Here is a 25105-nt window from a genome sequence, read left to right on the forward strand (position 1 = left end):
AAGGAAGGCCTTGAATTGAACGGATTGAAAATTTTTCAGGAGCAATCCTGGAATCCCTATGGGTAGAAATTCTATATGTAAAGGGAAAAGGATAGTGATAGGAGTGTACTACCGTCCACCTGACCAAGATGAACGGACAGATGATGAAATGTTATCAGAAATTCGGAAAGTTAACAAACTGGGTAACACAATTAATAATGGGTGATTTTAACTACAATAAATCAGAAAAAGCCTGCCCCTAAAGTAAATGCAAAGAAGCGCTCCTGGCAGATACCAAATGATTTAAACACAAAAGGTGAAGTCAGGAATCTCTGGGAATAAAAAAACCTCAGTTAGGCTTCATGGGTTTTTGAGGAAAAAAATTCCAGCTACACTCTGATTCTCAGTGATTCAAAAATACACTTTCAAGGCTTCTTCAAAAAGCAATTTAGGTTTCAATACATAGACCATCAACCTATTCAGAAGATCATGCTCCATCTGACTGTTTTCTGTTTCCAGAACTTAAGAAGAGTTTGAAAGGGCAACAGTTTTCAAGTGATTCAGAGGTGATTGCAGCAGCAGAGCATATTTTCAGAAACTTCAGACACGATGTGCCAAGTATGTTGAACAAAGGGGTGAATATGTGGAATAACTTATAAGTTTCATGGCTCCACATCATTCCCTTTTTGGTTGGGCTGAGAGCATAAGAATTACCATACTGGGACAGACCAAAGGTCCATCAAGCCCAATATCCTGTTTCCAACAGTGGTCATCCAGGTCCCAAGTACCTAGCCAGATCCCAAGTAGTAAAACAGATGTCATGATGCTTATCCTAGGAATAAGCAGTGGATTTCCCCAAGTCATCTCAATAATGGCCTATTGACTTCTCTTTTAAAAAATTATCCAAATTTTTAAAAAGTCTGCTAAGCTAGCTGATTTCACCACATTCTCCGGCAATGAATTCTAGTGTTTAACTATACCCCGTCATAATACTGAGTGGTAAGGTGTTTCACATGTTAGCACCTTGATATGCAAAGGTAAATTCCAGTTGTTTCTTCCTAGAGATAATCTTCACAGAAGGGAAATTTAATTTCAGAAACTTAATAGTTTGTAATGATGAGAAATTTTTAGGCAGATGCAAGCAATGTACTAAGTCAGGGGTAGGCAATTCCGGTCCTTGAGAGCCGGAGCCAGGTCTGGTTTTCAGGATATCCATAATAAATATGCATAAGATAGATTTGCATCTCAAGGAGGCAGTGCATGCAAATCCATCTCATACATATTCATTGTGGATATCCTGAAAACCTGACCTGGCTCCGGCTCTTGAGGACCAAAATTGCCTACCCCTGTACTAAGTGATCAAGAGAGGTACCATAAATTGATTTAAAAACTAAACAAGCTATTTAAATTTTATCCTAGGGAAAAAGGAAAAAGATACTTATATTCCTCCTTTTTGTAGTTTAACAACCACATTCAAAGCGGTGTACATACAGGTACTTCAAACATTTTCCCTAATCTGTCCTGGTGGGCTCACAGTCTGTCTAATGTACCTGGGGCAGTGGAGGATTAAGTGACTTGTCTAGGGTCACTAGGAGCAACATGCAGTTTGAACCCACAATCTCAGGGTGCTGAGGCTGTAGCCCTAACCACTGTTCTTCACTCTCCTAGATTTAATAGGCAACAAGTGCAGTTTTTTCAACAACAGAGATGCCCTCTCATATTTCTTCCATTGAGGAGCTCTGCAGGGCTGCAATGGGTCTTCATCTACTCATTCACAACATATTACTTTCTTGAGCAGGAGACCCAGTACAGCAACTGGTTTGGACAGGCAATCCTGCAGAATTTGTTGTCTAGCATCCAACTCCACCCTCCTAGTCTCATTCTGTTCACTTCCTTAATGCACCTGCGCAGTTTGGGAGGAGAGTGTGGCATAGTGGTTAAAGCTGTAGCTCAGCACCCTGAGGTGGTAGGTTCTTTTTTATTTTTTCCAAATTCTTTATTCATTTTTTCATCTTACATCAAGAACACAATATTACATCATTTAAACCTTGTAAACATCACTTGTATTTCTTTTAACATCTTCATCATCAAACCCTGCACTGCTCCTTGTGACCCGGGGCAAGTCACCTAAGCCTCCACTGCCCCAAGTATTTTTTTTTTCATATATACAGTGGTACCTCGGAATCCGAACGCCACAGAACTCAAACAACTTGGAATCAGAACTAATTTTTAAAGCAAATTTTGCTCCAGAATCCGAACGCTGCTTTGGAATCCGAACGTATGCCCCAGACAATGAGGAAAAAAAGACTGGAAAATTTAACGTACCAAGCACCCTTCTTCACATGCATTTGGGGACTGGTCCCGTTCCCTCCCCTGTGATCCCTGCCATCTCTTCCGCGCTCCCCAGCCCAGCATTATCTCCCCCCACTTCCGCAATACGGTACCACTCACTCAAACTCCTTCTGTCCTACTTTCATGTTCTTGTCTGAAGTCAGCCGCCACAGGCGCCCCACCCCCTCTGACACGACTTCTTTCTCAGCCACGTTCACTTCTGCCAGAAACAGGAAGTGTGTCAGGTGCGTGCATACGCAGGAGGAGGTGAGTTGTGGGGGTGGCCACTAGAAAGGGAAGAAGTTGCATCAGGTGTGATAATACGCACGAGGAGGCGAGTTTATAAGTGAAAGATGCTGGATGGTGGCTGGAGCTTTGAACTCATTCGTTATCAAGGTTCACTTTACCTTTCTTTTACTGTACTGTATTTGAGAGTGTTCTGAATTACAAGAAATTCCAGTGTATTTAGTGTTAAAATTATTTGAAAATCTGAGTTTGTGGGACCAAGGAACGGAATAATCCCGTTTCTATTATTTTCAATGGGAAACATTGTCTTGGAATTTGAATGTTTTGGAACTCGAATGGGTTCTTGCCAGCTCAGTTGATAGTTCAGTTCAAAGCCGCGGATGGTGGCTCCTTGCGCTATCCACTCCTGCATCGGAAGCCTCTCTGATGTCACAACATCAGAGAGGCTTCAGAAGCAGGCGCGGATCTCGCGAGGAGCCACCACCCGCAGCTATAAACAGAACGATCGACTGAGCCGGCCATACATGCTGCTGTTCCACAAGGAAGGGAAGGGGGAAGAAAAATGCTGCTGCATAGGAAAGGGGGACCCTAGGGAAATGCTGCTGCTCTACAGGGAGAGGGAGGGAAGGGGGAAGAGAAATGCCTCTGCTGCACAGGAAAGGGGGAAGGGAAATGCTGCTTCTGTTGCTGCTGCACCCAATTGGGGAAAGAGATGGAAGGGAGGAGAAGAAAGACAAGGGAGAGGAGAGGAACAAGAGGTGCCAAGTTCATGGGAGGGAGGGAAGGAAAGGAGATAACCAAACCATGGAGGGGGAGGGAGAGATGCCAGGACATGGGGGGAGGGAAGGAGACAGATGCCAGACCAGGGGAAAGGAAGGAAAGAGATGTCAGACCATGGAAATAGGACGGAAGAAGAGAGAGATAGGAAGGGAAGGTAAGACATGGAAATGTAGATTTTGAAAAGAAAGCAGAAAAATTGAATATTAAGTTAATGCTAAAGATGGATGCAAAGCAGAAAATGAAGACGGAGAGAAAAACAGTCAAAGGACAAGAAGGCCCTGGAAACATAGTTAAAAGCACAGAAAAATAAAGTCACCAGCCAACAAAGGTAGGGAAAATGATTTTATTTTCAATATAGTGATTGAAATGTGTCAGTTTTGAGAAAGAAAAGATATTAAACTTTAAATGCGAGGGCTGCAGAAAAAAATAGTTAATGTCTTATTAAAGAAATGACAATTTTGCATAAGGTAAAACTCTTTATAGTTTATATATCTTTCCTTTTAACTGTTAAAGGAAAGTTTTATAAACTATAAAGAGTTTTACCTCATGAAAAATTGTCATTTCTTTAATAAGACATTAACTATTTTTTCTGCGGCCCTCCAAGTACCTACAAATCCCAAATGTGGCCCCGCAAAGGGTTTGAGTTTGAGACCGCTGTTGTATTCGTATGTTCTTTGCTGTGAGACTGTTGAATAGCGCGTTGCAATAGCCCATGCAGGAGAGAACTAAGGCATAAGAGTAGTTGGGTGAAGCCAGACTTGTCACAGGTAGTAAAGCCAGAGTTGTCACAGGTAGTAAAATGAGGAAGATACCTGAGAGATATGGTTGGAAAGCGATAGGTTGGAGTCAAGAAGTATTCCTAGGCTGCATGCTTGATCCTTTGCAGTTATGGTAGAAGAGTCCCAGTGTAGTGAGGGATGGGTGTGGTTGCACTGTTCAAAGGGGTTCTGTTTTGAAGGTGTTTAGTTGTAATTTGTTGACGGACATCCAGTTTTTGATATCCGAGAGGAAGTTTAGGAATTTTGTGACCTGGCCGTTGCAGGTTTCTCCTAGAACTTTGTATAGTTGAATGTCATCCGTAAAGGAGTGAATCTGTATTTGGAATTTGTGGGCTATGTCTAGGACAGGTATAATGTAGAGATTGAATAATAGGAGGGGATAGTAGAGCTCCCTGTGGAACACATAAGAATAACCTTACTGGGCCAGGCCAATGGTCCATCAAGCTCATTAGCCCATTCTCACGGTGGCCAAACTAGGTCACTAGTACCTGGCCAGAACCCAAAGAGTAGCAATATTCCATGCTACCGATCCAGGGCAAGCAGTGGTTTGCCCCATGTCTTTCTCAATAACAGACTGTGGACTTTTCCTCTAGAAAATTGTCCAAACCCTTCTTAAAACCAGCTACGCTATCCACTCTTACCACAACCTCTGGCAATGTGTTCCAGAGCTGAACTATTCTTTGAGTGAAAAAATATTTCCTCCTATTTGTTTTAAAAGTATTTCCCTGTAACTTCGAGTGTCCCCCCCCTAGTCTTTGTAAGTTTTGACGGAGTTAAAAATTGATCCACTTGTACCCGTTCTACTCCATTCAAGATTTTGTAGACTTCAATCATATCTCCCCTCAGCCGTCTCTTTTCCAAACTGAAGAGCCCTAACCTTTTAAGTCTTTCTTCATATGAGAGGAGTTCCATCCCCTCTATCATCTTGGTCGTTCTTCTTGGAACCTTTCCTAGTGCTGCTATATCTTTCTTGAGATAAGGAGACCAGAATTGAATGCAATACTCCAGATGAGGTTGCACCATGGAGCGATACAGAGGCATTATAAACATTCTTAGTCTTGTTAACCATCCCTTTTTTAAATAATTCCTAGCATCTTGTTTGCTTTTTTAGCTGCTGTCGCACATTGGGCGGAAGGTTTCATTGTATTGTCTACGAGGTTTCTCAACAGGGAACACCTGGCTTGGCCTCCACGGGTGCGGGTCGCCGGACTGGATGGACCTAGGGTCTGATCCGGCGAAGCCATTTCTTATGTTCTTATGACATTCACGATGACCCCCTAGGTGGACCCTAGCATCCGGTAACTGTGATTTGGGTTATTCTTCCCAATGTGCATCACTTTGCATTTGTCCACATTAAATTTCAACTGCCACTTGGATGCTCAGTCTTCCAATTTCCTATGGTCTGCCTGCAATTTTTCACAATTTGCATGTGTTTTAACAACTTTTAACAGTTTAGTGTTATCTGTAAATTTAATCACCTCACTTGTTCCAATTTCCAGATCATTTATAAAAAAGTTAAATAGCATCGGTCCTAGTATCCCTACGGCACTCCACTGTTTACTCTCCTCCATTGAGAAGAATTACCATTTAACCCTACTGTCTGTTTTCTGTCTGTTTGTGATCTAATCAGGAAAGCGGTGAACCATTGTAATGCAGTGTCTTGGATGGGAGAAGTATATCTTTTTAGCCTCTAGGGTGGCTTTTTTTTATATTCTTCACACAGTTCTTTCCATTTGAACCTGTCACTGTTAAGCCTAGATTTCCTTTCTGCTTTCCTTAGTTCTTAAGTCGTTGAAAAACCAGGGGGAGGAGTATTTGTGAGGATAGTATTTGATCTCTTTGACTGTTGCTATCCCTTCATATAGGGTTTTTATCTCAGTATGCCAGTACATGGCAGCTTTGTCAACAGATTCAGAATTGGGTTTTAATGTTCTCACTAGGTTGGAAAGGCCTGAGGAGAGACAGCTTCTAAGTTGATAGCATCGTCGTATATCTTCTTATGTTGGGTTTACTTCCTGGTTGGTGGTTGATTTGTGATCAAATGGTGATCGGACCAGGGTACTGGTTTGGTGGTGCAGCCAGAAGTTCCTGTGGTGAATGGAGTATCTTTATGAATAAAGATTAGGTCTAGGATGTGGCCCGCAGAGTGAGTTGGTGAGAAATCATTTGCTGGAAGCCTAGGTCTGATAGTGAAGTGATGAAGTCTGATGGGGATCTGGTTTCATTTGGGTAGCTTGCAAAGTTAAAATCTCCAAGTATGATGATCCGGTTATATGTGATGACCAGTTTGCTAAGGATGGATAGAAGGCCATCCAAGATGGCCATTGGAAAGTGCCGTTCTCTGTATATCAAGGTGAAGGTTAGGTCTCTGTTGTGACCCATTGAGAAGGTGAAGCACTCTAGTGTGTCTAATGTGATGACATCTTTTAGTTTGGGTTGAGGCTCGACTTAATGATGGCAGCTATACCTACACTTCTAGTATTGAATAGATTGTGAGTCCACGGGGAGGTGGTCTGCTGTTTTTCCTTCTGATGGACTTTGACCTGCCTCCACGTGGACTCTCTTCTCCTTTGGAGAGATATCCACCTTGTTCTTTCATCTTTGTTGTACCTGTTCTTCCTATATTGCCATTTTGATGTGTGTACTTTTTTGTATGAGTTGTTTGCTATTCTCAATAAAAATATTATTAAAAACAAAAAGAAATAAAGGGAAAATGCTTGAAGTACAATCACACTTCTTAGTGTGATTGTAAAACTACAAAAAGGCGATATACAAGTCCCAGTTCCTTTCCCTTTTATTTACAGTTCAGTTTGATTCAGATTGGCTTTGCCTACTGCAAGTCACTGTTGACAGTTGCAATTTGTTTTCAGTGAATCTGGTAGCTAGGAATTTCCATATGTGGTAATGTCCTGTTTATCCTTAGAGAAACTACAGGTGAGTAATTTTGCTAAGTTTCCTTCAAGGACAGCAGGACATATATTACCTCCCCTGCCAGTCCCATATGACTGAGGCAGGCAAGAAGGCGCACACGCTTTAGCAATCAGAGCTTCCTAAAGCTTTGAAAAATTTAGAATGCTGAGCAGCATCCGTCCATACTGGAGCTGTGTCAACGATACTAATAACCCCTTATATGATAATACGTGTTCTGCTGTCTTCGGAGAACACCTGATACAGGTGAGTAATTATCAGTGCTGATTGGCTCATAAATCAATTAAGATGTGCATGCAAACTGAGCAGGTGCCCCAATTGACATGCGCAACTCAAAGCATCATGTATAGAAACATGGAGGGGTGGGGGTTGTGTTGATATTTGGTAGTATAGAAGTAATTGTATAAGGAGCCAACTAGTTTTAGGTATTAAGAATGTATGTAAATACTCCTATTTAGTGGTGAAGCAGTAGGGCATTCCACCTCCAGATGCAGCCAGTAAAGGGGTGAAATGAGAAGCCACATGTACATGTACTTTTTACATGCATATGTGGTTATGAAATTGCTATGGTTATCCTATGGATCTCTCACAAAGTATCATGTTGTGGTAATAATCATACACTGTTAAAGACTTAGTATTCATTAGTGAACTTTTTTGCTATGAAGAGCAAGTCTCATGTAACTCGCATGGTCAGTTTAATGAGCATTTTTCTGGCCTTCAGCTGTTGATTTTCTATGGTAGACATATATAGTCTGCCTAAAGTTAGGTGATGATATATTACATTACATTAGTGATTTCTATTCCGCCATTACCTTGCGGTTCAAGGCGGATTACAAATGGTTTGTCCGGATAATAGAAGTGTTTAGGGAGTAGTTTGTACAATTCTTTGAGTTGTTAGGGATTACATCTGAGTTGTCATGATATTAGAAGTTCATATATTGTAGTTGCAGGTGATGCCGGTGTTAGTTCGGTTTTATGTGTTTTATGAAAAGAAGAGTTTTTACTTCTTTTTTGAAGGTTTTGTAGTCTGTGGTTGTGGTCAATAGGTTGTAGAGTTGTGGGTCGAGTTTTGCAGCTTGAGTGGCTAGGAGGTTGTCGTACAGTTTTTTTCTTTTAACATTTTTGGTTGGAGGGTGTGTGAATGGTATGTGGGTTCTCCTATGTCTGGTTGAAGTGGATTGAATTAGTTGATTGTTCCAATAGGCTGGACTGGCTCCGTTTACTGCTTTAAATAGTAGGCAGTAAAATTTGAAGTGTATTCTCGCTTATATTGGGAGCCAATGTGAGTCATGGTGCCTCTGTGATGTGGTCATATTTCTTCAGTGAGTAGACCAATCTTAGGTCTGTTTTGTATTGTTTGTAATTGTTTTATCATGGTTGTTGTGCATGGGAGATATAATATGTTGCAGTAGTCTATTAGACCCAGGATTAGGGATTGTACCAAGAGTTGGAATTGTTTTCTGTCGAAGAATTTTCTGATTTGCCTCAGGTTTCTCATGACTGCGATGATTTTTTTTTTATTGTATTGTTGATTTGTGGCTGCATTGTACAGCCTCTGTCTATTAGCACTCCCAGGAGTTTTAAAGTGGGTTGGATGTGGCACTATTTGTAACTCTGATATGTTTATAACTTTGATAAATTGCTGTGAACCGCCTAGAACTCCCTGGGTATGGCGGTATACAAAAATAAAGTTATTATTATTATTATGTTGTAGAGTTTATGACAAGGCTTGTTACGGTTGGGGTTTTGTTATTTTCGTGTAGAATGAAGTTTGTTTTGTCCGGATTTAGTTTTAGTTTATGGTCTTTCATCCAAGTTGCTATTGTTTCAAGTGTTCTGTGTATTTTGTCTGTCATGGATGGTGCTGGTTGATCGAACGGAAGGAGAATGGTGATGTCGTCTGTATAGCTGTAGGAGGTTAGACCTTGTTTGTCTAGGTAGGAGCTAAGGGAGGCAATGTATAGGTTGAAGAGTGTGGGAGAAAGAGGTGATCCTTGGGGTACTCCGCAGGGGTTAGCCCTTGGCTCAGATTTTTCTTTGTTTGTTTTAACTCTGTATGTTCTGGATTGTAGGAATCCTTTAAACCATGATAGTACCTTACCACTGATTCCTATTGAGTCCAGTATCTGAAGAAGGATGTTATGGTCTACCAGGTCAAAGGCTGCAGAGAGATCTAGCTGGATAACTAGCATTTTTCTGCCTGTGCTGAGGTGTTGTCTGGCGGTGTCCATGAGTGAGCCAAGTAGAGTCTCAGTGCTGTGGTTGGTGCTGAAGCCTGATTGTGGAGTAGGTTGTGATTCTCTAGATATGAGTTTAGGACTTTGGCTACGAGTCCTTCCATTAGTTTGACATAAAGTGGTATTGGGGCTATTGGTCTGTAGTTGGATGGTTGGTCTGTTTCTCCTTTCAGGATTGGAGTGATGATGATTTCTTGTGGGAAAAGGACGTCAGTTAGTAGGGTTTGTATCCATTGCAAGGTTAGGGTGCGAAATAGTGCACTGATTCTGTAAAACTTAGATTCCCAATTATAGAATCATGCTTAGTATCGCCTAAGTGTGCTTAGGCAATGCTCAGTATCATAACATTTAGGCATCCCCAATTTATGCCGGTTTTTATTATGCCTAAAGCTAGGTGCTGATATCGGTCTAGCAGCACCTGATTCACAAAGAGGTGCCTAACTCAAAAATACACCCATGATCTGCTCCCTAACCATGCCCACTTTTAATATAGGTGCTTTGGGCTAGGCACCTAACTTTCAATTAAGTCCAATTAAAGTTGATTGTGAAGTGTTGAATGCCAATATTCGCGCCTAACTTTAGGCGGACTTTATAGAATTAGGCCCTAGGGTTTCTAGAAAGGAAGGAGTGCTCTGCTGCATTGCACTACTTTCACCAAGTCAATGCAAGAAACTTCTTTACATGAATTTCCTTTAAAGTTTTAAAGTAAGTGTTTCAATAATAGATTTGGTTTGCTAGATCTTTAATCAGTTTGTCCTTGTAGTTCACCTTATTTCTGTATGGGGCTTGTAAATGGGACTGAAATGCTGGATTAAAATCAGGGCAATGTTAAATAATACTCTGAAGGTTTCCTAATTAGCCAGATTGTCTGCTAACTGGTTTTTAAAAATCTCTGTGCTATGCTTTTAATAACCATTGTCTCCAATTTTCCACTTGCTGTTTTATGGTAGTGTTCAGTGAAAAACTGCCGGACAGCCTTCCATGTGACTTGTGCTTTTGACCGGGGTCTGGAAATGAAGACCATCTTGACTGAAAGTGATGAGGTTAAATTTAAGTCCTATTGTCCAAAGCACAGCTCTTGCCGCAAACTAGATGATGATCCCCTCAGTGAGTGTGCCAGTGATGAGCATGGTTCACCAGAAAATCCTCGGCACTCTCGTAAGGAGTCCTTTACAGACATTGATCAGAATCAGCAGGAGGCCCAGAGGGTTAGCCTGCGCAAGCAGAAATTACAGCAGCTGGAAGACGAATTCTATACCTTTGTAGATGTGTCTGAGGTGAGCCAAGCTCTATGTCTGTCTGAAGAAATGGTAGAGTTCCTGTACCAGTATTGGAAGCTGAAAAGAAAAGCCAACTTCAACAAGCCTTTAATCACACCGAAGAAGGATGAGGAGGACAATCTAGCAAAGCGGGAACAAGACGTTTTGATACGGAGGTTGCAGTTATTCACACATCTACGTCAGGACCTAGAGAGGGTAAGCTTTCTGAAAAGGGTGACACTGGAGGAGGATGTGCTTCTAGAAGAATGCAGGAAAATAAATGTTCTGCTTGCATTTATAATTCACATTGAAAATGAGGATTTTCTGTCTAGTGATGATTTTAAGTAATTCTGCACTACATAAATAAAGTGAGAGACTCTTAAATTATCTCCCTACTGTATTGTTTATAAAATTCTAATCAGTCCTAAACCCCTTCTCAGCTACTGATTTATAAAATCATTGAACAAACTGTTAGAGTGGACTAGGCCAAGATACTTTCCAGTGCAATAGGTGAGACATTCTAGCGCAGGCCTGCACAACTCAAAAGTGATCCGGGCCGAAACGAAGAATGAAAATGTAGTGAGGGCCACAGGTAGTGGCCATGGCTTGAGGCACCCTGAAGTGTGTGGACATTGCTGTGATGACATCATGCGCATAGTTGACATCATCACATTGACATTCGTGCATCCGCAGAGGCCTTCCAGAAGAGCCCTGAGAAGCCAGTAGGGTGTGCCAGCAAGGAAGAGGGCAAGAGAGAAGGAGAGGCACTGGCGGCGGCTGATTGCCTACAGCAGTGTTTCTCAACTACTTCTAAATACCCCCAACCACAGACCTCTGCCCCAGATCCTGCCCCTTTACTAATTATAATGCAATTTTTTCCTTTCATTTTTCATATACACACAGCAGATATAAATTCTCAAAACTGACACATTTCGATCACTAAATTGAAAATAAAATAATTTTTCCTATCTTTGTTGTTTTAATTAGTTTCTGGTTGGACGTCCTTCTGACTGTGCATCCAACATTTCTTTCACAATCCATCCCCATCCCCTTTGGGTCCAGGTCTCTATCTCTTTTCCCTCTGCTTACCCTCTCCAGATCCACTGTCAGGTCTCCTTTGTACCTACCACCACCTTTGTTCCAGGTCTCCCTCTCTTTCCCTCCTCTGTTATGATCTTCCATCTCTCTGCTCTTCCTCAGGGTCTCTCCCCCTCTGACTCTTCTGTCTGCACCTCCCATACCCCAGCATCTGCCTCCTGTCTTTTCTCTTTAGTCCAGGACTCTGTTTTTCTTCTGCTTAACCCCCCCCCCCCCCCATGTCCAGCATTTGTTCTCTTTTCTTCCAGGTCTTTCTCTGCCTCTATCGCTCTTTCCTTCCTTCCTGGTCTAGAATCTTTCCACCTCTCTGCAGTCTCTTTCTTTCCTCTATACACCCCCAAGTCCAACATCTGCCTCCTTGTTTCAGGTTTTTCCCTCTCTCTATCTTCCTTCTGCTAACATTTTGAGTCCTTCCCTCTCTACCTCCTCTAGTCCAGCATCTGCCCTGTCTTCAAGTCTGTTTTCCTGCCCCTCCTCAAGGTCCTTTTCTGTCTCTCTGTCTCCCCCCCAGGTCCTTTTCTGTGTGTGTGTCTCTCTCTCCCCCTTCCCCTCCCCCCAGGTCCTTTTCTGTCTTTCTTTCCAAGTAGGAAGCAATCAGATCAGTTTTTTGGGTGCTGGACAAACTTCCTTGAAGATCTCCTTCTCATGGTCTGTCTTAACATTCATGAATTGCCTTATAAACCTTCATGGGATCTTCTATCAATCCATTCATATTAATAAACTTAACCCATCTCTGCTCAGCATCAAACATCATGGGAGGAATGACAGACATCTGCCACATCTGTTTTTCATGGTTTTCTTATTCAGAAAGCCCATCAATGATTTCTGAGATCTCATGTTCACTTCTAGCGATAGATGCAGACAGACCAGCCCATCGTTGACCAACCCTTTGAAACCGTTCCTGCTGCTCTCTCTGTTTGAAAATTTCAGGGAAATGTTTCTCATAGTATTCTCTAGTTTTGGTTTCCTTGGCCTTCTGGCAAGGATTATTGTCAATTCTGCCTAATTTCTTCTCCCAGGCTTTCATCAGTTGATCATAACTTGACAAATTTTCTGCTCCCTCTGTCTCTCTCTCTCTCTCCCCCCCCCCCCCCCCGCCGGTGTCCAGATCCAGCATCCCGCAGGGGCCCTCGCGATGGGCGGGGTCTTACCTCCGATGCTTCCTGTACCCAGCGAGAAGTCATTTTCTGGGCTGTGACCACTGCTAAGGTAATTACGGCAGCTTGCAGAGAAAACCTAGAAGGCTGCCATTGGCCTCCGCAGCACGTTTCCTCTGCCACGGTACCGCACCTCCTCTGACATCAGGGCCGGGACCGTGGGAAAGGGAACATGCTGCGGAGAATGATGGCAGCCTGCTAGGTTCATTCTGCAGGTTGCTGTAATTAGCTTTAAAGGGGGGAAATCCGGAGGATGGTGAGGGGGAAGCTGAGGAAGACAGCCTGTAGGGAGAGCTGGTAGGTAAAGCCGAATCAGGCGTGGGCTGCAGTGAGAGCCATTTTGGGCCACATGCGGCCCACGGGCTGTATGTTGTGCAGGGCTGTTCTAGACAGTAGGGTTATTTCCCTTTAGTCGCATGGTTGCAGAAGGAATCCAGTCTGGATTTTTCACACTGCCTCTATAGTTGATCAGTTTAGTGCCCTCTACATTTTTTTTCCTTCTGCACGCATGGATGCAGTTGTGTGTGTTCTGCTCTCCCCATTTTATTGTTTTAATTCAATGTAATTTTGTTCCCATTTTGAGTAATTCAGTGTTTGGAGCAATTTTTATTTTTTTTTTAATATTTTATTTATAAATTTTTTATTCTTACAATAATTTAATTTTACATAAACTTCAATTAATACATGAAAAATTGTGATTACAAGTAATTCATCTTATCGCATAAAATATAACCCTCCCCTTTCTTCATTTCTTAAATCCATATAATATACATTCCCACCCTTCCCCAATCTAATATATCCATTACTAATGTGCTATGAAACCTGATCATTGGAATATCGAGTCAATGGTTCCCAATTTTTCTTAAAATTATGAATATTTCCCTGTTGTAATGCTATTGTTTTTTCCATTTTGTATATGTGACAGACTGAATTCCACCAAAATGTAAAATTTAATTTGGTGTAGTCCTTCCAATTTTGAGTTATTTGTTGCATGGCGACCCCTGTCAATATTAATAATAGTTTGTTATTGTTTGCTGTAATCGGACTCTGAATTCTCATTGCTGTACCAAATAGTATAGTATCATATGAGAGTCCTACATGATTTTCTAGTAATTCATTAATTTGGGGCCAAATTAGTTTCCAAAATGCATTTATACAGGGACAAAAAAAAATTAAGTGATCTAATGTCCCGACTTCTACTCTGCAATGCCAGCATCTATTAGATCTAGTACTATCTATTTTTTGTAAACGCGTAGGGGTCCATAAAGTTCTATGTAACAAAAACAACCAAGTTTGACTCATAAATGCTGACTTTGTAGATCTTAATCTCCAGGACCAAAATCGTGGCCATTGAGATTCAGAAATTGTCTGACCAATCTCAATACTCCAAATATCCCTAAGTCCAATTTTCTTTTTTTTGTTTAAAAATCCATTTAACAATTTATACCATTTTGTGGCTTGGTGACCCAAAAAATCCGCCTGGAAACATAGAACCTGCAGACTATATTGAGTATTAAGAGCTTTCCATTCAGGGAACCCTGCCTGAATAGCTTGCTTCAATTGCAACCATTTAAAATATTGTGTTTTATTTAATCCAAATTTATGTTGCAATTGTGAAAAACTAAGCATTGCTCCTTCTGAAATAACATTATTCAATGTTCGTATACCTGCAATTATCCATTGTTTCCAGACGATTTTGTATCCGCCAATCTTGATCCTGGAGTTTACCCAAATTGATTGATTTAATGATTTAGCAATTGGTTCTGGTGATAGATTACTAACATATCTTAACGTCTTCCAAGTATCCAATAAAATTCTGTTATCCTTATATCTTCTTGGCATGTTTATACTAATTAGATGTTCTGGATGTAGTGGGAACAGGAGCCGCCATTCTAGATATAGCCAATCTGGTACATTCTCCATGAGATCTGGAGCAATTTTAAAGTTCTGCCTGCTTGAGAATTCACAGACCGGTTTGTAGGTGACAGGCTTATCCCTTTTTTTGGTACCTGTTGGCCAACCTGCATAGTTTTCTCTGGAGCTCAGGGCCATCCCTGAGCTGCTTTCACCTTACATTACATTACATTAGGGACTTCTATTCCACCTATACCTTGCAGTTCAAGGCGGATTACAAAAGAGCTAACTGGACATTTCCAGTGAAGTTACAACAGGTTTTTTTTTGTTTGTTTGTTTGGGTTTTTTTTGGTTACAAGGGAGGAGAGGTAGCTGGATTAATTCCGGAAGAACTTGCAAATTGGATATTAAATTGACTGTACGTTACTGTGTGATATAACAAATAGATTACAGTTAGAGTACAAATAATATTATGTTACATTTCAGGGATCTGAATACTTGGTTGGTGTTTTGGGGAGGAAGAGATTATTTAAGTGGAGGTTTTGGGGGAGAATTTATCTAGGAGGAGGGGGAAGGGTTGGGTTAAGATATCTGGTAATTGGTAAGATATCTGTTAATTGGGTTAATGCGTAGGCCTTAGGAGGCTCAGCGGTATCTCGCAGGGTGCCAGCTGCATCGCTGCGCCTCCAGGGCAGATTTAATTCTTCGAAGGCCCCTAGGCACACGAGTATACTGGGCCCCCCTGGGCCTGCCCCGCCCATACCCCGTCCCCATTTATCTGTTTTCTTGTTTACTTTTTTATTTTCACGTATATTTCTCTTTTTTTAATTCAAAACAAACAAAGATTAGCATACTAGTGCACAGTTTTTCTTTTATGCAACCCCCAAACATCTCTGAACAAATCCCCCTTCCTTCCCTTCTCACCTACTTACCTAGAACATTTCAATCCTATATAATAAAACGCTAGCTGCGCATGCGCACCCAGACCTGCGTGATCTGTAATCCCTGATCTGTGAGATGTAGGTCCGTGGCATTGCAGGAGTGCGCATGCGCGCCTAGGGTTCTTTCTTCGTCGTCATCGTCTTCTCCCCTCTCCCACAATCCCCGTTGAGTCTCCCACCCGATTTTCTCTTTTCGCAGTCTGGTCAGCTCCCTTAGTCCCTTGCCGCCGCCGCCACCCCCTTCCCTTCCCGCATTCGACAAACCTCTTGGCTCCAGCAGCGGCCGCAGCACTGTAAACACGCTGCTTGGCAGCCTCTACTGCCTTGATTTGCTCTTCCGTGTCCCTGATGACATCATCAGAGATGCGGCAGAGCAAATCGGGGCAGTAGAGGCCATGAAGCAGCGTGTTTACAGTGCTGCGGCCGCTGCTGGAGCCAAGAGGTTTGTCGATCGCGGGAAGGGAAGGGGGTGGCGGCGGCAAGGGACTAGGGAAGCTGGCCAGACCGCGGGGATGGCGTGCATCTTCAAAAAAGTGTAGGCGGGAGGCGACTGAAGGAGTTTCAGCTCAGGAACGGCTGGAGGGTGCTGCAGGTGGCCCATGCAGGTAAACATTCTCACAGGAGGGGAAAGGGGGCTGCTTCGGGGGGAGGGGTGTGCTGGGAGGCAGATCGTTTTGCTTAGTGGGGGGAAGATAGAAGGGGGCCATGGAGAGACATGGAGGAACTGGAGCGGGAGAGGGAAAGAGGCCTGCTTTGGGGGAGGGGTGTGCTTGGAGGCAGACAGCTTTGCTTGGGGGGGAGACAGAAGGGGGGCCACGGAGAGACAGGGAGGAACTGGAGCGGGAGAGGGAAAGGGGCCTGCTTTGGGGGAGGGGAGTGCTTGGAGGTAGATAGCTTTGCTTGGGGTGGGGAGACAAAATGGGGGGCCACGGAGAGAAGTCAGGGAGGAATTGGAGGGGTAGAGGGAAAGGAGTCTGCTTTGGGGGAGGGGTGTGCTGGAGGCAGACAGCTTTGCTTGGGGGGGGAGACAAAATGGGGGGCCATGGAGAGACAGTCAGGGAGGAATTGGGAGGGGTAGAGGGAAAGGGGTCTGCTTTGGGGGAGGGGTGTGCTGGGAGACAGACAGCTTTGCTTGGGAGGGGAGACAGAAGGGGGGCCACGGAGACACTGTCAGGGAGGAATTGGAGGGGTAGAGGGAAAGGGGGTTGCTTCGGGGGGAGGGGTGTGCTGGGAGGCAGATCGTTTTGCTTAGGGGGAAGACAGAAGGGGAGCCACGGAGAGACAGTTAGGGAGGAACTGGAGGGGGAGAGGGAAAGGGGGCTGCTTTCTAGCACCCATTAATGTAACGGGCTTAAACACTAGTACATATATAAAAGTGTTCAAATATATTGTAAAGCAGTAATACTATCCGAAATATAAGTCTATATTAATAACCAAGTTTACATTGCCTAACTGCCTCACTCTACATCAGGGGTGTCAAACTCAATCACATAAGGGCCGAAATCTGAAAAAAAGGCTAGGTCGCGGGTCAAATTTTTAATTAAGATACTTAGGGGTCCTTTTATTAAGGTACGCTAACTGATTTTGCGCATGCTAAATGTGCACCTTAATAAAAGGACTCCTAAGTGACTAAGGCTTAGTCTTAGCAGACATATAGGGTTACAACATCTCCACCCCACACTGGCTCTGTGGTGTAAACAAAATAAATATTGTAATCACAAAACAGAAAATATAACTATTTTTTCTACCTTTTGTTGATCCCAGGCTCTGGTTGTCTTTTGATAACTCGCTTGGCAGGTTGTCCTGCCCATTTGTCATTTTCTTCTTTCTCCGTGCTAACCATCCATCTTCCATCTCTGTCCTCCCCTTCCATTTCCCTTCCCTCCCTCGGAGGTCTGGCATCTTTCCTTTTTTTCATGTCCATATCCGCAGCTTCGTCAATGGACCCCACTATCTCCAGATCCACCATCTGTCCTTTTATCCCAGGACAAGCAGGCAGCATATTCTTGACTGATGGGTGACAGCACCGACGGAGCCCCGGTACGGACAATTTTAGAGTGATTGCACTCTAAGAACTTTAGAAAGTTCTAGCTAGGCCGCACCGCGCGTGCGCGAGTGCCTTCCCGCCCGACAGAGGCGCGCGGTCCCCAGTTTTTTAGTTTCCGCAGAGCTAAGAAGACGCGTGTTTCCAACGGCTGTTGGACTCTCTTTTTCGCCTTCCCGCTCGCGTAATTTTTTCTCGTGAATTTATTCACTTTTTCTTCTTTTGTTATTTTCTTAAAAAAAAAAACAAAAACAAAAGTCTATTTTTCGACTTTTTTCTGTCGGCCCCGGCGAGGCCTGTTGGCACCATCGAAGCCTCGGGCTTCAATTTTGCTACTGCCGTTTTTCCCTTCATGCCCCCTTACCGGGTTTTAAGAAGTGTCAGCGGTGTGCACGCCCTATTTCTTTATCCGACCCGCACAAGTGGTGCCTTCAGTATTTGGGTCCGGACCATAGGGCAGAAACGTGCACCCGCTGTGGTTCTCTTCAAAAGAGAACTTTGAAGAACCGCCAAATTCAACAGCGGATTCTTTTCGGTACCGCTATGGAAGTTCCGTCGGCGTCGACTCCAGCGACTTCCTCCAAATCGGCACCGGTGGTTTCGACACCGCAAGAGGTCTCTTCGGTGTCGCACCCTTCAGGCTAAGAAGCCATCCCCTTCTGTTCTCGGCCCACCAGTCGAACAAGCAGTGAGCCAAGTCCTGCAGACTGCGCGCCGGCCCCGCAAACGCTCCGCTCCCATAGAAGTCACTGCCTCTTCATCGGCATTGACTTCGCCTGAGCATCGAGCGGCACCGCAGGTACCGAGCAAGAAAATAGCGGTACCGGTGCCATCGGGACCGTCTCTGGATGAGCGTATAGCATCCATCCTTCAGGTCCAGCTTCAGGAGCAATTACAACACCTGCTCCCGGCTCTGCTAACTCCGCACCTTCCGGTGTCGGTATCCACTGAGCCTGCGGTACCGATAGTCGACCAGCCTATGTTATCGGCACCACTTAAATCTGCCTCTTCTATTTCTATGCCTGTCTTATCGGCGGAGCCAAAGTCTCTTCGACGTACGGCTCACTCGGCCTCTGATCCGGTACCGCTTACCGACGCCCGTCCCATTTTACAGTCACCGGGTATGGTGTCAATACGTTCAGGCAAATCGGTACGCAAAACCAGGCGTACCGAATCCTCTACCCCTTTATCTCAGGGCCGTCTCCCATCGGTATGGGACCCTGATTTATGGGATGACTCTGATGATCCCCTCGGTACCGAGGAGGATTTTTCATCGGATGAGGCTGACCCATCGGTGCAGGATCCTGCTAGTAAGCCAGAGCATTCTTCCTTCACCAAATTTCTTAGGGAAATGCCAGACACCCTTTCTCTTCCCTTGGAATCTGATTCTAAGAAGTCAAAAGCATTCTTGGAGGCTTTGGACTTTGAACAACCTCCCAAAGAATTTTTAAAGTTACCCCTTCATGATATATTAAGGGAAACTTTTTATAAAAATTTGGAAACTCCTCTCACAATTCCAGGAGCTCCAAGGAAGTTAGAATCACTTTATAAAGTTATTCCTATCCCAGGGTTTGACAAACCTCAGCTTCCACATGAATCTTTGCTGGTGGAGTCAACCCTCAAAAAATCTGCAGGCTCTAGTGTATATGCCTCTGTCCCTCCTGGCAGAGAAGGCAAGGCCATGGATAAATTTGGTAAACAACTTTACCAAAATACTATGTTGGCCAACCGTTCAGGTAACTATGCGTTTCACTTTTCCTTTTACCTGAAACATCTTACCCAGCAGATGGCCACTTTTCAGAAATATATTCCTGACCGCAAGCTTTCTGCTTTTCAACAATGCACTGCCAGTCTCTTGCAACTCAGGAAGTTTATGGTCCGTTCCATCTATGACACTTTTGAACTGACCTCTCGAGCTACTGCTATGGCTGTAGCGATGAGACGATTGGCGTGGCTTCGCGTCTCAGACCTTGATGTGAACCACCAGGACCGCCTTGCCAATGCTCCCTGCCTGGGTGATGAGCTGTTTGGTGAATCTCTGGATACCACCACTCAGAAGCTTTCTGCTCATGAGACGAGGTGGGATACTTTATTGAAAAACAAAAAGAAACCTCCTCTTCCTCATCCTTTCAGGCAGCAGATGTCCTATCAGAGGCGTTTTTCTGCTCGGCCGATTCAGCCTCATCCTCCTCAGCCTCGGAGGCAAAGGCAGCAACAACAACAGGCTCGTCAACAACAGCCGCCTGCCATGAAGCCTGTTGCTCAGCCTAAACCGACTCAGCCCTTTTGACTCGCTTCTCCAGGGCATTGCCAGTCTTCCTCCCTCATGTCCTCTTCCGCAACCTATAGGAGGTCGACTAAACATCTTTCTAACTCGATGGGAAGTGATCACCACCGACCAGTGGGTGCTCTCTATCATAGCCCACGGCTACTCCCTCAATTTTCAGACTCCTCCGCCGTTAGGCCTGCCAAAAGAGTCTGCTTCCAACAAGTCTCAGTCCCTCCTTCTAGCTCAAGAGGTTCAATCCCTCCTTCTTCTCAATGCCATCGAAGAAGTTCCTCAAGATCAGAGAGATCAGGAATTTTACTCCCGGTACTTTCTAGTTCCCAAAAAGACCGGAGACCTCAGACCTATATTAGATCTCAGAGATCTCAACAAATGCTTGGTCAAGGAGAAGTTCAAAATGCTCTCTCTTGCCACCCTCTACCCTCTCATCTCTCAGGGCGACTGGCTATGCTCCCTCGATCTGAAAGAGGCTTACACACATATTCCTATCCATCTGGCGTCCAGGCAATATCTACGCTTTCTCATCAATCAAAACCATTATCAGTACAAGGTGCTACCCTTCGGTCTGGCCTCCTCTCCCAGGGTATTCACCAAGTGCCTGATTGTAGTAGCGGCCTATCTCCGCTCTCACAATTTTCAGGTTTTCCCTTACTTGGACGACTGGTTGATCAAGGCTCATTCTTCTCAGGCGGTTCTGCTGGCCACCAATCAGACCATTCACTTCCTTCGACTGTTGGGTTTCGAAATCAATCTACCCAAGTCGCACCTCATTCCAACCCAGCGACTTCAATTCATTGGAGCCATTCTGGACACTGTTCTGATGCGGGCGTTTCTTCCATCCAACCGCCTTCAGACCATCCTTCAACTCTGTCGACAGGTGTTTCAACAGATTACCATTTCTGCGAATCACATGATGGTGCTATTGGGGCACATGGCTTCGACAGTACATGTCACCCCCTTCGCACGTCTCCACCTGCGTATTCCTCAATGGTCCTTAGCGAACCAATGGTCCCAGGCGTCGGATCCTTGTTCGCAACACATATCTGTGACCTCGTCTCTTTGACAGTCACTTCTTTGGTGGTTGACATCTTCAAATCTATCCAGAGGTCTGCTGTTCCATCTACCTCCGCATCAACTAGTCATCACCACAGATTCCTCCCCCTACGCCTGGGGAGCTCACTTGAACGAGTTCCGAACTCAGGGGTTTTGGACTGCCCAGGAAAAGAAACACCACATCAATTTCCTGGAACTCCGAGCGATGTTTTATGCCCTCAAGGCGTTTCAACATCTTCTCTTTCCTCAAGTACTTCTCATTTGCACAGACAATCAAGTTACAATGTACTACATCAACAAACAGGGAGGAACGGGCTCTCGCCTGTTGTGTCAGGAAGCCCAACGGATTTGGTCTTGGGCGACAGCTCGTCACTTATTCCTGAAGGCTGTCTACATTCAAGGGGAACAGAATTCCTTAGCGGACAATCTCAGCAGAATTCTCCAACCTCACGAATGGACTCTCGATCCCTCGACTCTTCAGTGCATTTTTGCTCAATGGGGCACTCCTCAAGTGGACCTTTTTGCAGCTCCCCACAACCATCAGCTGCCCCTGTTTTGCTCCAGACTCTACTCTCCTCACTGTCTGGCGCCCGATGCATTTCTCCTGGATTGGACTAGTCTCTTCCTATATGCATTTCCCCCTCTACCGCTCATGCTGCGGACATTGTTCAAGCTCAAGAGGGAACGAGCCACCATGATTCTCATCGCTCCACGGTGGCCCAGGCAACATTGGTTCTCCCTTCTACTTCAACTCAGTTCCAGGGAACCCATACCTCTTCCACTGTTTCCTTCTCTGCTTACTCAGCATCAACAGTCCCTTCTGCATCCCAACCTGCAGTCTCTGCACCTGACAGCTTGGTTTCTCTCGGGCTGACTTCGGCTCATTCTCTCCTTTCTCAGCCTGTCCGTTCTATCATTGATGCTTCCAGGAAACTGGCCACTCTTCAGTGTTATCAACAGAAGTGGTCTCGGTTTTCTTCCTGGTGCCTCTTACATCACCATAATTCCATGTCTCTAGCAGTGGGACTGGTGTTGGACTATCTTCTTTCCTTGTCTGACTCTGGCCTTAAATCTACTTCTATCAGAGTTCATCTTAGTGCCATTGCTGCTTTTCATGAGCCGGTTCATGGAAAACCCCTCTCGGCTCATCCTTTAGTTTCTAGATTTATGAGGGGCCTTTTCAATGTGAAACCACCTCTCAAGCCCCCTCCTGTGGTTTGGGATCTCAATGTGGTTCTTTCCGCTTTAATGAAGCCTCCTTTTGAACCTTTGGCCACAGCACATTTCAAATTTCTCACTTGGAAAGTGGTCTTCCTCATAGCTCTCACTTCTGCCAGGAGGGTCAGTGAGTTGCATGCACTAGTAGCTGATCCACCTTTCACTGTTTTTCACCATGATAAGGTGGTTCTACGTACACATCCAAAGTTTCTCCCTAAGGTTGTGTCTGACTTTCATCTTAATCAGTCCATCGTCCTACCTGTTTTTTTTCCAAAGCCTCATTCTCATCCAGGTGAACAGGCTTTGCATACCTTGGACTGTAAACGTGCTCTAGCTTACTATCTTGAACGCACCAAACCTCACAGATCATCTCCTCAACTGTTTTTGTCATTTGATCCTAACAAGTTGGGTCATCCTGTATCTAAACGCACCCTATCCAATTAGCTTGCTGCTTGCGTTTCATTTTGTTATGCTCAATCGGGCCTGACACTGGAAGGTTCTGTCACGGGCCACAAGGTTAGAGCTATGGCAGCGTCTGTAGCTTTCCTCCGTTCAACTTCCATTGAGGAAATCTGCAAGGTTGCTACTTGGTCCTCATTTCATACTTTCACATCGCATTATTGTCTGGATGCATTCTCCAGACGGGATGGACACTTCAGCCAATCTGTTTTACAAAATTTGTTTTCTTAATGGCCAACCTTCCCTCCATCCCTCTTTTTGTTAGCTTGGAGGTCACCCATCAGTCAAGAATATGCTGCCTGCTTGTCCTGGGATAAAGCACAGTTACTTACCGTAACAGGTGTTATCCAGGGACAGCAGGCAGATATTCTTGCGTCCCACCCACCTCCCCGGGTTGGCTTCTTAGCTGGCTTATCTTAACTGGGGACCGCGCGCCTCTGTCGGGCGGGAAGGCGCACGCGCGGTGCGGCCTAGCTAGAACTTTCTAAATTTCTTAGAGTGCAATCACTCTAAAATTGTCCGTACCGGGGCTCCGTCGGTGCCGTCACCCATCAGTCAAGAATATCTGCCTGCTGTCCCTGGATAACACCTGTTACGGTAAATAACTGTGCTTTCTCAACTACCCTTTCATCCAGCATCTCTCCCTCCTTCCCCACCACCCCAGGGTCCATCATCTCTCCATTTCTATTCCCAACTACCCTGTCCTATGCCACTTCCAGAAACTGTATGCTTCCCCCTTCCATCTTTCCCTTCACCCCCATTGGTCTTGCATCAATCTTCTTCCATTCCCTCCTCCAATGATCTGGCATCTCTCTTCTCTCATCTTCTCCCCTTCCCTTCCCTCTCCCACACCCATACTCCCATGGTCTGGCATTTCACTCTCTTCCCCCCACTTCCGTCAGCATCTGCCCCATTTCTTTCCCTCCAGTCTAAATCCATCTAGTATCCTTCCCCTTTGTTTTCTTCCTTTCCCTGCACACCAATTCCATCAGCATATGCCCCCTTTCTCTCCCTCCACCACCCTTTCCACACAGCAACGGCAACGCGCCCCCCCCTTACGGCAACAGGCCCCCCTCTTCCCTCCCTGCACAGCAACGGGCCCCCACCCGACGACGACAACAATGCCAGCCCCCCCCCCCCCCAGCAACAGGCCCTCACCCGACAACAACGCCGGCCCTCCCTCCAGCATCGACCGACGGCAATGCAGCCAATGAAGCTCGAAGAAGATACCGCGATGACTGCGTCTGCCAGTCCATCCCACTCCGACGTCACTTTTTCCAGCAGATGCAGTCATCGCGGGATCTTCTTCGAACTTCATTGGCTGCATTGCCGTCAGTCGATGCTGAGGGGAGGCCGGCGTTGTCGGGTGGGGGGCCCATTGCCGTGGAGGGAAGGAGGGGCCCGTTGCTGTCTGGTATGTCATCCTTCAGCGGGCACCCCTCACTGTTTCGGGCCCTAGGCACATGCCTAGTTGTTAATTTTAACTTAATTTAATTTATTTCTTATATACTGCTATACCGTGAGGTTCAAAGCGGTTTACATAAAAGATACATTAAAGATACAATAAAATAAATAAAGATAGGCACTTGGAAGTTCCCTTACTGTCCCGAAGGCTCACAATCTAGCTAAAGTACCTGAGAAAACAATTTATGAATAGTAAAGATATAAAATATAAAGACAGAGGTAGAGATAGAGACAGATATGAATATTTCAACAAGTATTCAATAAATATATTAAATTAGGATTAAAAAATAATAAATAAAATAAAATAAGAATAAAGAATATATAAAATAAAATAAATTCCAATCAAACAATAGGACCTGATGTTAAATGACCATAAAGATTACATGCCAAGGAGAAAAAAGCTGGTATGCTCCTTGAGTCCTGAGGTATGAAGCTCAGACCCCTCATTATATTTCAGCCCTATGGTTTCCCAGGATGTTATAATGAGTGCCTAAATGCAGTCTAGACAGTTGGATCCGAGTCAAAGTAATGCCAAAATGCAGGCTAGTCAATTTGGATCTGATTCAAGGCTATGCGCCTCCACCCGTTCCAGGGCGCATCTGATGGTCCGCGAGGGTGGGAAGTATAGTCAGACATTGGAGTCTGACTAGCAGCCCGAAGATCAGCTTTGTTCGAACATTCCCAGCTTTGTGGCAGTGATTATTCTCCTCCAGCTACTATGTGAGAGCTGAATGCAGGCTTCCAGCACTTCTAACTGATCCTGTGAGAGACATAGGGGGAGGTGTGAAAAGTGGGGTTTTGAGTGTTTCTGATTGTTCCCCTATGCTCCCCTTCCTGAAAAATCCTAAAATTGCCATTTTTAAAGTTTGGGAAATATGAAAAATATCGCGATTTTGGTGTGAATTTTGTTATGGTGGCCATCTTGGATTTTTAGCGATTTTAATTTCTAAAGCTTCCTGCTTCTTCAAATCTGCAAAATTTGTCTGGAAAC

The 25105-nt window shown here is 44.6% G+C and overlaps 1 protein-coding gene across 2 annotated transcripts in view; it reads left to right on the plus strand.

Annotated features, from left to right (window-relative positions):
* The window catches only part of JADE1 (jade family PHD finger 1), a 199992-nt gene that overhangs the window by 150537 nt on the left and 24350 nt on the right, over positions 1–25105 (plus strand). Inside the window, exon 9 of one of the 2 annotated variants that reach the window (XM_033939126.1) lies at positions 10231–10755. The exons of the other annotated variant lie outside the window; for it this stretch is intronic. Within the exon in view, the coding sequence (XP_033795017.1) occupies positions 10231–10755 (525 nt within the window). The remainder of the gene's footprint in view (positions 1–10230; positions 10756–25105) is intronic. 2 annotated transcript variants of the gene reach the window in all.

The sequence above is a fragment of the Geotrypetes seraphini genome, chromosome 1 (genome assembly GCF_902459505.1).
Source record: "Geotrypetes seraphini chromosome 1, aGeoSer1.1, whole genome shotgun sequence".
Classification (NCBI taxonomy): domain Eukaryota; kingdom Metazoa; phylum Chordata; class Amphibia; order Gymnophiona; family Dermophiidae; genus Geotrypetes; species Geotrypetes seraphini.